We start from the raw sequence: 15179 nt of genomic DNA on the forward strand, positions 1-15179 counted from the left end.
TAGTCCAGATAGCTCTCTGACTTGCTCTGTTGATGATAGTGACTGAACTTCCTGACCTATCAGACATTTCTCTCAATTGAACTTTATTCTAAAATCCTCCTATCTAAGACTCACTGTAGTATCAGGGAAATCCTCAAACCTCTTACCTCCATACTTTATCCTTTTTCCTGTCTTCCCCAAATAAACCCATTACTTAAGATAAAGAAGAGAGCGTATTTCATGTGAAACATCATAAACTCACCTTAAGTGATTTAGAAGAAGAAAGAAGAAGAAGGAGAGTGGAGAGGAGAGGAAAGGGAGGCTGAAGAAAGGGAGGAAACAGGAGGAAGGGAGGGTAGACAGAAGGAAGAAGATAACTGCCTAATCTGTTAGTTATCAATTACCAATCAAATATAGTCTATTATTATTATTTATTACAGAACTTCAAAGAAAATTAAGTACAAACATACAAATATGACCTAATTTAGAATAATATGATTTATATCAATATGTTCCTATAGTATATTTATGGCTTTTTTTCTTTTTTATTAAGAGAATAAGAAGACAAAGTATCTATGCTTATATATTACATTCAATTTGTATAACATTGACTACAAAATGCTAAAAGGAAGACTAACAGATTGGGGAAATTTTATGAAAATATAATAAAGAAAACTGCTTGAAATGTATTTAAGGACCTACTAATTTTAATAGAGGCAATGCCCTGTCCTGTTAACTATCAATAATAAACAAAAGTATATATATTCTAATAGAAGGAAAGTAAACTGTTAATGATAGAAGATAGAAAGATAATGGACAGATGGATGGACAGAGATTTAAATGCTTATATCTTGCCAAGGACTGCTCTAAGTGTTAGTAATATAAGTGCAAGTAAGCAACACAGTCCTTATAGAAAAAAAAGATCACTGACACAGAAAGGATGGTTGGAAACAGAACAGGGTGGTAAGAAATATTGGAAAATGCAGTGGTGACCTAAATCTAAGCAATATAAAGCACAACTTATGTATCAGAACCTGGAGTCCCAATAGTGTGTGAGAGATGGCTAGAACATAGGCACCCTAGCATAGAGATGACAAGGAAGTTAAGACAGGTTAATCATGTATAAAACTTCAATTAGTTATGTTAAAGTATAACATTGACTTTATAATGCATCATCTTTTAAAAATTTCAATCACTTTAGGCACATCATATTTTATACAAACTGATCTAAAAATCAGTCATTATCAATAGTTGTTGTCATTGGGTTGTTGTTGTTGTTGTTGTTGTTGTTGTTGAGGCACTTCAATTTTATCCAACTCTTCATGACCCCGTTCTGGGATTTTCTTGGCAAAGATGCTAAAGTGTTTTACCATTTCCTTCTCCGGCTCATTTTCCAGAGAAAAAACAGAGGCAGAGTTAAATGCCTTGCCCAGGGTCACAGAGTTGGTATGTGAGGCTAATTTGAACTTTAGAAAGATGTCTTCCTGATTCCAAGCCTGGTGCTCTCTTCACCATGCTACCTAGTTGCCCTTAAAAAGTTGCTGTTTTTCAGTAGTGTCCAACCCTTTATACCCCCATTTGGAGTTTTGGAGTGGTTTGTCATTTCCTTCTCTGGCTCACTTTAAAGATGAAGAACCTGTGGCAAACAGGGTTAAGTGATTTGCTCAGGGTTACAAAATCTAGTGAGTGTCTGAGGCTGAATTTGAACTCAGAAAAATGTCTTCCTGATTCTAAGCCCAGTACTTTATCCACTCTACCACCTACCTGACCATCCATAATCATTAATACTCATCAAAGTTCAAAGCTCAGTTGTTCTTTTAAAGAGGGGTCAATGGACAACATTTGGGGTCCTGAACACTTAGCGGAAATACCCAGTGATTAGGGAAATGCCTGTCAAAAAGCAGGTGAATAAAAATGATTGTGGCATGATTGATAGTGTGAGATGATGAGTAGTTGATAACCACTGGATAGTGAAGACAGAAAGCAATGAAGTTAATCCAAAGATAAATCAAAAGCCTGCTATCTACCAAGGGCAGGAGAGAATTTCTGGAGGACTTGGTTCAAGATTAACCTCTGACATGGTCTGTCCTCATTGCTCTAAGACAATTACTGAACCCTTCAGTGACTTAAGTGGCTCTCTCAAACAAGGAGGCATGTCACAGCTGCCCATTTGTGTGCATAGAAAGAGTTTCCTCCAGAGATTTCCCCATACAGATGAAATCACAGGTCCAGGACAGTGCAAGGTATTTACTAAATACACAAGGATTACAAAGACAAAAACAAAACCATCCTGGACCTCAGGAAATTTGTATTCTGTAATAAGTTAATAGGAGATGCGAGAAACAAACAAAAGGAGCAAAAAAAAATACTTTCTAAAGGGCTTCCTTAGGATCCCCCATGTTTTCAATATTGGAAGAGATTAGTCCAAATTTTAAAAATTGCAATTTTTGATACTTTTAGGCAAATGGCCAAACCATTTTTTGTTTCCCCTGAATAATACTTAAAAGTAAACCATATATTCAACAGAGGAAAAAAATCCAATCCTCAGGGAAGGATTTGGCTTCAGACAAACACACAGTGAAACTAAGAACACAAGCTGATTGCTGTTAGCACCATATATTCCAGGCAAGTACATGTTTTTCAAAACAGACTAGATTTCACAAGAATAATTTCTTTTAATTTACATGGCAGTGACCTCCATTTCATAACTCTTCCCAAAGGAATATCCCAAGGAGCAGCACTGTAAGATAAAGACTTCCAGACCTGATTTCCTATTAAAATAAAATTAATAGCTAAATTTGTGTTGGTGATTTAAAATATTTATTTGCAGTAAATTATGATACTATTTGTCTTATTACAGTAAATGTGTTCTCAAAATCCCCTACATCCTTATTTTTACTCCATGCCTTATTGCTTTCTACTGGGAACAGCAGGAAGGCTATGAAGTCTGGATGTTTGTATAAAAACTCTCCTCTTTTTTTTTTTCAGTTTCAAGTCTATTTAATTTTCTACCCAACCACCTTGGAATAGCATTTATTCTCCATGCCATATCCTGAGCTATTCTTTGAGTTACTCATTTCTATAAGACAATCTCAGTATTTTCTTGGTATTAATTGGACTGAGAGCTAATTTCTATATCTGAGTCCCTTTAGGAGAGGGAAGCATGTTGAAAATGTGATAATAGAAGCTCTGACATTTTGTAGTGGGCATTTGGTGACAGTGGAAAGAGAGACAGGTCTGGAGTCAAGGAGACCCATCTTCCTTAGTTCAAATTTTATTTCAGACAGTTTGTGATCCTGGGTAAGTCATTTAACTCTGCCTAGGTTTCTCAGTAGTAAAATCAGCTGGAGAAGAAAATGGCAAATCACATTAGTATCTTTCCAAGAAAATCCAAAAAGAAGCCATAAAGAGTTAGGCATGGCTGAAAATGACTAAATAAGAACAAAATGTTGTTTAGACAGTGTCATGTGTGTGGAGATTCTTTTTCAACTATCACATCCCAAAGCATATATGTATACATATACATATATATACATATATATGTATATATATGATTTAAGAATGGTATTAGACTATGGTTTGTCTTTTACTTAGGATTTCTTTGTATCCTCCTCACTTTGAATAGTGCTTGGGGGATAGTAAATAGTTTATCAAATGCTTGCTGACTGATGTTAATGTAAAAATTAAATTAGTCTCTAGTAATAGAAATATTATATTTTAAGAGGTTTATTAAAGATTATTAGAAATCAAGGAATAAAGAAATTACAAAATAGAAAAACCATGTGCCTAAGGCTGATTAGCCCATTCAAAACCCCCACGCTTAGCTTACCCACTACATCATTGCGATGGAAGAGTAGCCCACAGGTGAGGCAGAGAGCCAGTTAAATACTCATTGTGATCTCCCTCAGGTGGAGACTCAGGTGAGATTATAGGGAATTCTGGGAAATGCCAAGGAGAGTAACAACCGAATAGTGAATTTAATTATATCTGCTGGTATATCATAAATTCACAGTATTGGCTTGAACTGCAGCACAATCTTTGGTTCTTCAGTTCTTCTCTTAACTATATAAATTGAAATACCTAATATATTGGACTTTTTTTGAAGGAGAATGAAGGAAAGTTAAAGCATTATATTTACCTGATAGAAATGAAATGATTGAGTAAATAAAGCCATGAATGGAAAGTGTAGCAAATAGGAATGTCAATAAACATGGATGAAGCCCTCCAGCAAGGATATTGACTTAAGTGTCTGTTAATTCCTCTACTTAGAAAGGTGATAACAGAAGATGATAGAGATCTATACTTTTGTTACCAAAATAAACTAAAGAGGATTAAAATATGTGAGCACAACATGCTATGTAGTTTATTTTCCTAAGTCATCATTTTTAATGTTTGAATTACCATTATTTATCCACATGGACAGAATTTACAAGTTGGATTTAAGCTTAATGGCCAAATAGTCTGGTTTATACCAAATGTATACCAAAAGTACTCCTTTTTTTCTATCTTCTATTTAAAGCGTTCCTTTGAGCAAGAATCTATAAGTTCCACCAATGTTGTCAATTCCATTTTGAGATAACTAATAATTAGAAGGCAAATTTGTCCTGTAGAACCTCTAGCTATTGCCCCTACTTCTACATTCTGGGATCAAACAAGTTTATCAAATAATAAGCATTTATTAAGTGCCTAGCACATGTCAAGTATTCCAAAGTCAAATGCAAAAGTGCAACTGACCCTGGATTCAAAGAGTTTATATTCTAATGACTAATGCCAAGTCAAATCTCTCTTCCTCATCACAGGTCTTCAAATTCACAAAGACAGCAATCGCGTTTCCTTTGAAGCAAAGTAGTTTAGAGGATGGAGTGCTGTGCCTGATTAAGAAAGACTCATCTTCAAAAGTTCAAATTTGCCTTCAGACATTTGGTAACTGTCTGACCCTGGGCAAGTCACTTAGCCCTGTTTGCCTCAGTTCCTCATCTATAAAACAAGCAAACAGCAAACTATTCCAGTTTCCTTGCCAAGAAAATCCCAAATGGAATCATGAAAAATTGCACATTATAGAAATGACTTAACAATAACAAAATCACATTCCCCACCCCTGAATCCTTTTCTTCATCTAACATTTCATTAACTTTCAGCTGCTCATCATATGACATGGAGTCAATATCCTTTGCCATTCTGATTGTACTCCTCTGGAAACTCCCAAGATTAATGAATATGATGGTCTCTGTGTTATAACTAGGAAAGAATAGAGTAGGGCCACCACCTCCTAATTTTCATGATAGATCTGCACAGATAAATATTATATTCATAGTTTTAACTATATCATACAACTGAATCATATTGACCACTCTTCAGTCAGCTAAATCTCTCTTCTCCCACTGATCTAATCATGTCTCTGGCATTTTTGCACTGAGAAAACTGATTTTTTTCCATTCAAGTGTAAGTCCATATAGTTCCTCCTACTGAATGCATTTTTGGATTTGACACAATGTTCTAGCCTGAAAAACCTTTTTGCATACTGAATCTTTCATCTAGTATGCTAGCTATTCTTCAAAGTTCTGTGCCATATGTAAACCTTTCTGCCTTTATCCAAGTCAATGATTAAAATGGTAAATGCTACAAGACCAAATGCATAACTATAGGACACTCAAGTAGAGACCCCATGCCATACATATAACTAACAAACTCCTTCAATATTGCCATTTAAGTAATTCCAAACTCGCCTATTACATCACTGGTTATCCTGCACCCTATCCATTTATTTTTCTATACAAATACCCTGAAATACTTGATGGGCTCAAATATAGATAAATGATGGCTACATGATTTCACTAATATCATGTCCAAAAAAAACATTGGGTTGACATGATTAAATCTTGATGAAATCATGTCGGATCTTTACTATCACTCTTTGCTTTTCTACATATTCACTAAATCTCTATTTAATACCTGTTTGGAATTTTCTCAGAAATTAAAGTAATTATAGATTCTTTCTGCTTCCCCTTTTTGAAAAAAAAAAGGCAACTTTTACCCTTCTCCATGTCTGAAAATACAGCTATCTTGATGAGTTCAAATATGGTCTTAGACACTTACTATCTGTGTGGTCTTGGGCAAAATCACAACTCTGTTTGCATCAATTTCCTCATTTAGAAAATGAGATATAGAGGGAAAGGGCAAACCATTCCCCTTTCTTTGCTAAGATAACCCCAAATAGAGTCATAGAAAGTAAGACATGACTGGAATGATGAAACAATAACAAATGCCTAAAGTGCCTTTTTATGTTTTCCATGAACTTTGAAATATCACTGAGAATGCCTCTAAAAATCAATTTTGAATTCTTTCCATAATGAAGGATATAGTTTATTTGAATGAAGTGTTTAGGATTAGTGCCTGGAACTCTGAGGATCAGATACTGATTCCAAAAACTGGCGTATGTATTCAATATCTTTGTGACTCTGAGTAAGACCATCAAGCCAATCAGGGCCTCAGTTTCTTTATCTTTAAAATGAGGGAACTGTACTAGAGCAGTGATAGCAAATTTTATGAGGAGTAGGTAATGTGAGAAAAGTCCTTAGGCACCTGTGGAGAGGGGCAAGGAAGCAGCCCAGCCCTTTGCCCCTCTGGCTTTCTAGTAATTAATTCTGATAAACTCCATGCTGGGTTGATAGTGAGAATAACCACATAGAGGGCTCAGAGTGCCTCCTCTGGCATGTATGCCATATGTTTGCCACCATGGAACTAAAGCTTTTAAAGTTCTTGTTCTGTAAATAAATTGTAGTAATGTAGTCAAACAAGCAGTTTGAAAAATGGCAAACAAGAAGATCCCTACCCTCAAGATGCTTATATTCTAATGGAAAAAGATAATACATAAAAGTAAGATAGGATGGAATAAGTTAAGGAGAAAAAGAAGGAAGATCTCTGATATCTCTTCTAACTCTAGTCCTTTGAACTGTTTATGATTGGAATTTATCAAGGGCAGTTAAGCAACCCCTTATTCCCTCCAGGTATCAAGTCTATCTCTTTTGTTTTAATTTTATGGGCTTTCATCACATCCAGCAGAAAAATTAATTTATTGGCAAAGAACCAAGATGCGGAATGCTGGATTGAGTACTTCTGCCTTCTTTATCTTACCAGTTAAGCTAAGCAGCAGCACTGACCTTTCTCTTATCCTTCTAGCTTTAAAAACAATAAACACTCTTTTCTACTTTCCTCACCAATACTAACACATATTGAACATTAAAATTCCTGAAATTATTTTTATTAAGCCTGTAAGACACTTCTAAGATAGCTAGATACAAGGCTCAATGGGCAGAATACTTAGTCTGGAGTCAGGAATATCTTGAATTCAAATCTGTCTTATCCTGGGCAAATCAGTTAACCCTGTTTGCCTCTATTTCTTCATATTTAAAATGAGTTAGAGAAAGAAATGGGAAATCATTCCAGTGTATCTGACAAGAAAATTCCAAATAGTATCAAAAAGAGTAGAACATAACTGAAATGACTGAACAACAACCACATTCCTATTTCTCTTTCATGCCTGGCTTTACTTCTTCTACCCATAATGTATCTCTTTTTAAAAATATAAATTTGCTTGTAAATTCTATCCATTTTTTGTTGTTTTCTACAGACAAGTCCCCTTTTAAGAATTCCCTCTAGGAAACTGAAGCTAAACATCAGTATAAATGATTAGAGAAAAGTTGGGGACTATAATTATGGCAAGTCAAAACTTTCTTTTTGATCATATTTTACACCTTCATACAGTGTTTGACAAAAATAGATCATTCCTGATAAAGTCAAAGAGTAAAGAGAAGGAAGAATGTTCTGGCCTTTTTTGCTATTCAAATACCAATTCACTGGAGCAGAACCCCTATAGTGAGAACCATGAGAGATTGAATGACTCCTCAAATTCTCTCAGGAGTAGGGTGTTTTATCTAATGTATTTTTTGAAGGTAGAGATATAAGTAACGATAAAATACAAGGTATTATGAAAATCCACAGAATGGGTCTTAACAATAACTTACAGAATATAAGACATAATAAATCTTATACATTTTCCATAAAAACACTTCTTATAACATGTTATAGGATCAAACTCTAATTTTTACTACTGGGAATTACCAGGATGCTAGCTCAACTCAGGGACTGGATAGTTCCCATGACAAAAAAAAAACAAAACAAAACAAAGCAAAAATCACTCGCTAACAAAAAATCCTTCAAAATGAGATTATTTTTCTGTGACAGTCATCTTGATGAAATATGGCAAGGTGTGACTACTCTGAAATGGGACAGTTCAACATTTCACTGAGATGGATGCTGCTTTGTCAATTGAATGGAAATTCAATAAATAATGTTCAGCTTATGAATACTGTTTCTTAGCTATGTATTTACATTGAAAAGTGAAGAAGAAATCTTTTATATAGACTTTGATTTCAGAACTGCAAATGAACTCCTTTTCACCCAGATCCAGTAGCTCTCTTCAATTATCCTACTAACTGAATTCTAAGAATCATATGTTTTCATACGGATGGTGTTTTTATAAAAATAATTTTATATCCCAATTGGGAAGGAAGTGGGTTTTTGCAAGCTTGCAAAATATAGTCTGAAGTAATAATTATCAATGTCCAATGAATGGCTAGAGAATAAATAAAAAGGAGAGTTTCATCTTTGTATGAGATTTCCAATTTCTCACACAAGGAATGGCTTAATGAACATGTGAATATTTTAAAAAATTATCTTACCTGTGTAACAAGTGGCTCCAGTAGTCTCTCCACTGTCAGAGTCCTTATTTCCAAACTTTTGGGGTCCCATTTTAAAATGATAGGTGAAGTGGCTGAAGTCATGCTCCCTAAAATTGATACAAAATAATGTCAAATAGTATTTTCCTTATATATGAATAACATAAAGTTCACATTTTTCATGCAATATAAAAATAAAACAAACCAAAGTATATCATTTCACTTCTGCGTATAAATTGGGATAATTTCAAAACTAGGGAAAACAATTCTTATTTTAGCTCAATAAAGGTAAAATTCTCCAAATACTAAGGCCTGTCCAAATATGGAGTTGGCTAATTCAATAGGAGGTAAACTTGGCATTACTGATGGTCTTCAAGAAATCTGATGAGACATCATAAGAGAGATTCATGCTTCAGGTTGGGTCTGGATTAAATGATCATTGGTTCCAATTCTCCCATCTGAGATTAGAGTTTCCATTTCCATATAATTTTCAAAGCATTTTACATTCATTAGCCTTCTTTATCTCTATAACAATTGTACAACATTCATATTATTATTCTTATCCCCTTTTTACAGACGAGGAAATTAAGCATCAAAATATTGAAGTGTCTCGCTCAAGTCATGCTCCTTATAATCTGAAGCAGCATTGAGAGTCAGGTTTTCCTCATCCTAGCCAGTATACTATTTTTCCCTCAAGGTGGCCATTTGGGGCTAAAATTATTTAACAAAGAATTCAGGGTTATACTAATTAAATGGAATTTTTATTCACCAGCATATATTTTACCCATTACATATAAAAACAAATTTTGGCATTTGATTTTCAATATTTTGAGTTCCAAATTCTCTCCTTCATCAGTACCTGAGATGGAAAGTAATTTGATATTAGTTATGGATATGATATCATATCAAATATATTTCCATATTTGTCATGCTGTAGAAAAACACATAAAAATAAAGAAAATAACCAAAATAGTATGATTCTTTCTGGATTCAGATTCCACTAGTTCTTTCTCTAGAGGCAGATAACATTTTTCCTCATGAAACCTTTGGAATAGTCTTGGATTATTGTATTGCTAAGTCATTCAAAATTATTTGTCATACAGGATTGCTGTTATTATGTACAATGTTCTCCTGGTTCTTCTCATTTCACTTTTTTCCAGTTCATGCAAGTCTTTCCAGTGTTTATTTTTCTGAAAACATCCTGCCCATCATATCTTATGGCAAAATAGTATTTCATTACAACCATATGGCCCATCTTCTTCAGCCATTACCCAACTGATGGACAACCCCTAAATTTCCAATTTTTGTTACCACAGAAAAGATGCTACAGATATTTTTGTAAAAATATGTCCTCCCCTTTTGGGGAATTAAGAAAATGTAACATGCAACAGAAACAACTCTGGGTTCAGCAAAAATAATCATATTTCCTTCCAAATTATGAGATAATTTGGTCTGAGGATAGAAATTGATAATTCCTTTCCCAACAAATCACAAGAAATATGAGTAGACACAGAAAAAAAGAACATTTTCTACTTCTTAGAGGGGCAGTGTGTATAGTGATTAGTGGAGAGGTCTTGGATTTGGAGATAGGAAGACATGTATTTAAATATAATTTCAGGTACTCTCTGCTTCACTTTGAGCAAATCAGCTTACCTCATTTTCTTCAACTATAAAATAAATGTGTTGGACTGGGATATAAATTCTGAGTAAATGTAGGATACTATGAACCTATAAATTAAACTAACCTCTCAGAGTTAACTATGCCATCGAAATGAGAATCCTTGATCCTTATATAAAAAGTGATTACTATTTCCCATTTGTAGTCAGCCTATCTAGAGAACAAAAATTTGAATTCTCATTCAGGTAGCAGAAATTCTCTTTCAACATAAATAGAAAGGATATTATGTGATTTCATTGCTAAAATTCCAGAAAATTATGTTCAATGCAATTAAAAGGATTGCTAATTACATAAAGCAAATGCATCCCTGTGGAAATTTTATAGAATATATTAAAATAAATTTGATAATGTAATTTGAAAGTGTCCCCTCAAAAATAAAAATGGAAATTTGGGCTGAATTAACAATGGCGCTGGGTTTAAGAATAAGGAAATGATTGTTTTCTTATAATATGCCCTCCTGAGACTTTATCTAGAGTACTGTAATTCAGACTATTCACTAGAAGGTCAATATTGAAGCTGAAACTTAAATACTTTAACCATATAATGAGAAAATAGGATGCAATGGAGAAGACCCTGGTATTGGGAAAGAAGGAAAAAGGAAAAAGGAATGGCAGAAAATGAGATGGCTGGAAGATAGTGTCATAAAAACAACAAACATGAACTTGGACAGGCTTGGTGAGATAATAGAGAATGAAAAGGTGTGGTGTGCTATACAGTGCTTAGGATCATGAAAAAGTAGACATGACTGAATTATTGAATAACAACAAATGGTGGGTGACTGTTAGAGGGTGACTAGAGATTGTTAGAGGTTGACAAGAAAAGTTGCCTTGTGTCCTTGTCGCATGAGGATCTGTGGAATAAATTTGGCACATTGAACCTAAACGAAGAAAAGTCATGGGGTAGACACAATGGTGGTATTCAAATATTTGAAAAGTTGTAATGTGGAAGAAGGATTCAAATATTTTTACTATAGAAGAACCAAGAGAAAAGATGCAACTTTATGCTTGATGTCAAGAAAAAATTCCTAAAAACCAGAGCTGATTAAAGGTATAAAAGTCTTCCTCCAAAAGTTTGTTCTTCAATGGAAGTTTATAAGCAAAGGCTGGATGACTACATTTCATGTTTTATGTCAAGGACTTCTTTTGTGTATGGATTGAATGAAAGGAATGATCAAGTCTCTTCCAAATTTCAAACTTTGACTTGGTAAAATTCTGTCAGAATCAATGATCTGAATTCTGAATTATTCTTTCCTAGAAACTGCTTACATAAAAGCAATGAGAAAGAGGGGGGGGCTGTCTACAGGAAAATAAATCCAAATTAGGTTGTGCTTATGTTCTTAATATAACTCAATGAATTGCTAGAGGACATATTTTCTCTTTTTTAAATTTAACACTGACAAGCAATCATAACCTGTATAAAATCAATCTAAGTTATTTCCCTCACAAGAATGTAAATCAAGCTCTTTGTGACCCTTTCCTCATCTATGAATCAGTATATTCAATCACTTCATTTCTTCTAAATCAGGATTGCTAATCATTTCTATTAAAATTAACTCCATGAGACCTATTATAAGTATGAACAGAAATAGTATTTTATTAACCTGTGACAACTGATACCTTTAGAAATAAACTGAACAATGAAATAGCATCAATCCACAAACCTTAAGATTTGGTACACAGATATTTTAAACATCTATGCATGCAGGATTTTAAATAAATTAAATACAATGATTCAATTGCACAGATTTAGATTTTGGATTCCTACACTAAAATAACAATTGGCATTAGTATGCCAAACTCCTTCCAAAAAGCTAAAACACTTTACACATGCCTCATTCATAGCAGAAGCTGCTACACAACAGCAATGATTTGATGCTGAATTTTGCTACCATGGCAGCACACCAGCTAACCATTTACTGAGGGATGATAAAATAAAAGACTTGCTTTAGAATGTGGTACCACACTGAAGTAAAGTTTCTATGACCATCCCAGACAGTGATCAGAAACAGAAGATGTTTTCACTATGGCCAATAGGGGATACCATCACAAATCAAAGAATTCATCTGTGTCTACTGGGCAAAGGGGAGTGGGCCATGCACCTATCATTCCAGTCTGGGATTTGAACAAGCAGAAATCATTATGAAAAGGACCACCATTTTTGAGAGCTGAAAAGGAATGCTTATTTGTTAAATGGGGAAATGAGAGTTGGGAATGTTATACAACTGAGAGGCCAAAAACCCTGGATTTAGAAACAGGTGGTGGATGCAGTTCAGTCATTTTTTAGTCATGCCTCACTCTTTGTGACCCCATTTGGGATTTTCTAAGCAAAGATGCTAAAGTGGTATGACACGACCTTCTCAAAAAGGATTAAATGATTTACTGAAGTTCACGTAGTTTAGTGTCTGAGGCCAGATATGAATTCAAGATGAATCTTCCTGACTGCAGGCTCAGTACTTTATTCACTGTTTCCCCTTTGCCACCTACCATTTGTGGCAGCTTGGACAAATGATGTGAGCCTTTTGGACCTCAGTTTCTTCCCCTTAACCAAAAGACCTTTTAAGGGTCCTTCTAGATCCAAATCTATGACCCCGAGATATTTGTTCTGGTCATATTTTCAGTCCAAAGTGGAAATCAATCCCAAAGAGCCTGATTTCAATTTCATACTTTGTCACTGGATTGATAACCAAAAATCACAGTCAAAAAGGCAGAGTAACAACAAACACAGTCAATTTGCTGCCCCCCCCCAATTCAGCATGTAGCATTGAAAAACAACCCACTAAATTGCCGCTAAGAAGGACCTTGTTGCCCAATCAGCTGTTAGGTAGGAGGCAGAGGAAAGAAAGTGTACTCCTCCAACAGCAATTTACCATAGCTGATATAATTACTGCCATCTGCTGTTTCTGGAAGAAGCATTTTTTTGTCATGCTATTTTGGGCACATTTTATTGCTTCCTAGTGTATATACTAGACCATGCATCAGAAACATTTTCCACTGCCATGCTGAACCATCTGAGAGTGCAAGAGAGTAGGCAAGTACGCATATCAGGCTAGGGAGAGCAACTATAGTTTCTCAGTGCTCACTACATCGATTTCCAAAAGACTTCACCACCATTTCCCTGGTATGAATGCATATGGGGTGCAGACAACTATCAAGATTATCAGGATGCAGCTGAGTGGCTCAGTGGATTGAGAATCAGGCTCAGAGAAGGCAGATCCAGGGTTGAAATCTGGCTTCAGATACTTCCTAGCTGTGTGATCCTGTCAAGTCACTTGAACCCCACTGCCTAGCCCTTTCTGTTCTTCTGCCTTCAATCATACTTCATGCTTCAGTGAAGAGAAAGGTTTATAAAAAGGTGGAGTATGGAGGATGACTGTGAAAGGAATGATGGAAATTTTCAACTAATAATATCCTGACAAATTAGAATTGTCTGAAGTCAAATTTGAACACAGGACCTTTTGTCTTTTGACCTGGTTCTCTGTCCACTGAGCCACTGAGTTTCCCTCCCCAGACCTTTTCATTACCATTCCTGCAAACACCAAAATGCACTCAGTATATTTGTTTTTTATTTTTTTTTTAATATTGATACTTTTCTTTTCATGTTCATCTCTTCACGTTACTAAGTCTAAACCTACCTTAAGGATATTTGCTTCCTTTTAATAAATAAGTGATTTTTTTCTGTTGTTAAGACTTTTTTTTTTCAGTCCTGCCCAACTTTTTGTTACCCCATTTGAGATTTTCTTAATGGAGTGGTTAGCCATTTCCTTTTTCAGCTCATTTTACAGATGAGGATCTGAGGCAAATACGGTTACGTGACTTGCCCAGGGTCACACAGCTAATAAATGTCTCAGGAAGAATCTGAACTCTAGAAGTTGAATCATTTTGCCTCCAGGTCTGGCATTTTATCCACTGATATTTGTAGTCGAGCAAAACAAATCAAGATACTGTACTTATATAAAAATGTATGGTGTTCCAGTTTTCTCAGATATTTGTGAAATAGGAAGTTCTTACCACCATTTCCCAAATACTCAGTGTCTTTTGGTTTGTCCAAGCCTTTGCTAAAATGTTATTTCTCCTGGGTTTAATTTAACCTGTCCCACTGATCAATATTTTAACACGTATCACATTTTTGTGATACTTATTGATTTTTTACATATTTTGTGATCTTTTGTTACCTGATGACCTGTGTTCCTATGTCTCTTTTCTATTATTTCCTGCAAGACTCTTACATTTTTATTCCTGTAGGTGGATCGTATCATTTTGCTTAGATCTATAAAATAATCCCTTTAGAAGTTGGGTAGGGTATTCAGTCTATAAACTAATTTTAAAAGAATCATCATTTTTATTATATTAGCATGATCTAACAATGAGTAATAATAATTTATTCAATTGTTTAAGTTATCCTTTATCTTAAAAAAGGCTTTTGCCAGAAATTTTACAGGTTATATAGGAATTTTAATGCAATTTTTCTAAGCTCCTTCTATATTCCTTCTGTAGTGATATATGGATAACTATATTCATGTATAGATGTAGAAATCTATCTACATTTCTACATATAGATATCCATATCCACTTACATATACACAAAGATTGTTATTTCCATTAGTTTATTTTATATCCTATTAGTTTCCAGAAGCCACTATTTCAATTAACTTTTAGCTAATTGGTACTATGTAATATGGTTCTCTAAATAAATTATCATATCATCTACAAATAATGGCTTCCTTGCCTATCCTCAGTCTCTTAATTTCTGTTATCATATATATGAATGTTTTAACAAGAAATGAT

The 15179-nt window shown here is 34.5% G+C and overlaps 1 protein-coding gene across 5 annotated transcripts in view; it reads right to left on the minus strand.

The window, feature by feature from the left end:
- Window positions 1-15179, minus strand: part of CTNNA2 (catenin alpha 2) — a 1548366-nt gene that overhangs the window by 1349962 nt on the left and 183225 nt on the right. For all 5 annotated transcript variants that reach the window (XM_056824737.1, XM_001364449.4, XM_007477790.3 and 2 more), the window contains exon 2: window positions 8721-8827. In XM_056824737.1, the coding sequence (XP_056680715.1) occupies window positions 8721-8822 (102 nt within the window). In that variant the 5' untranslated portion in view covers window positions 8823-8827. The remainder of the gene's footprint in view (window positions 1-8720; window positions 8828-15179) is intronic.

Source organism: Monodelphis domestica, chromosome 1 (assembly GCF_027887165.1).
Source record: "Monodelphis domestica isolate mMonDom1 chromosome 1, mMonDom1.pri, whole genome shotgun sequence".
NCBI lineage: Eukaryota > Metazoa > Chordata > Mammalia > Didelphimorphia > Didelphidae > Monodelphis > Monodelphis domestica.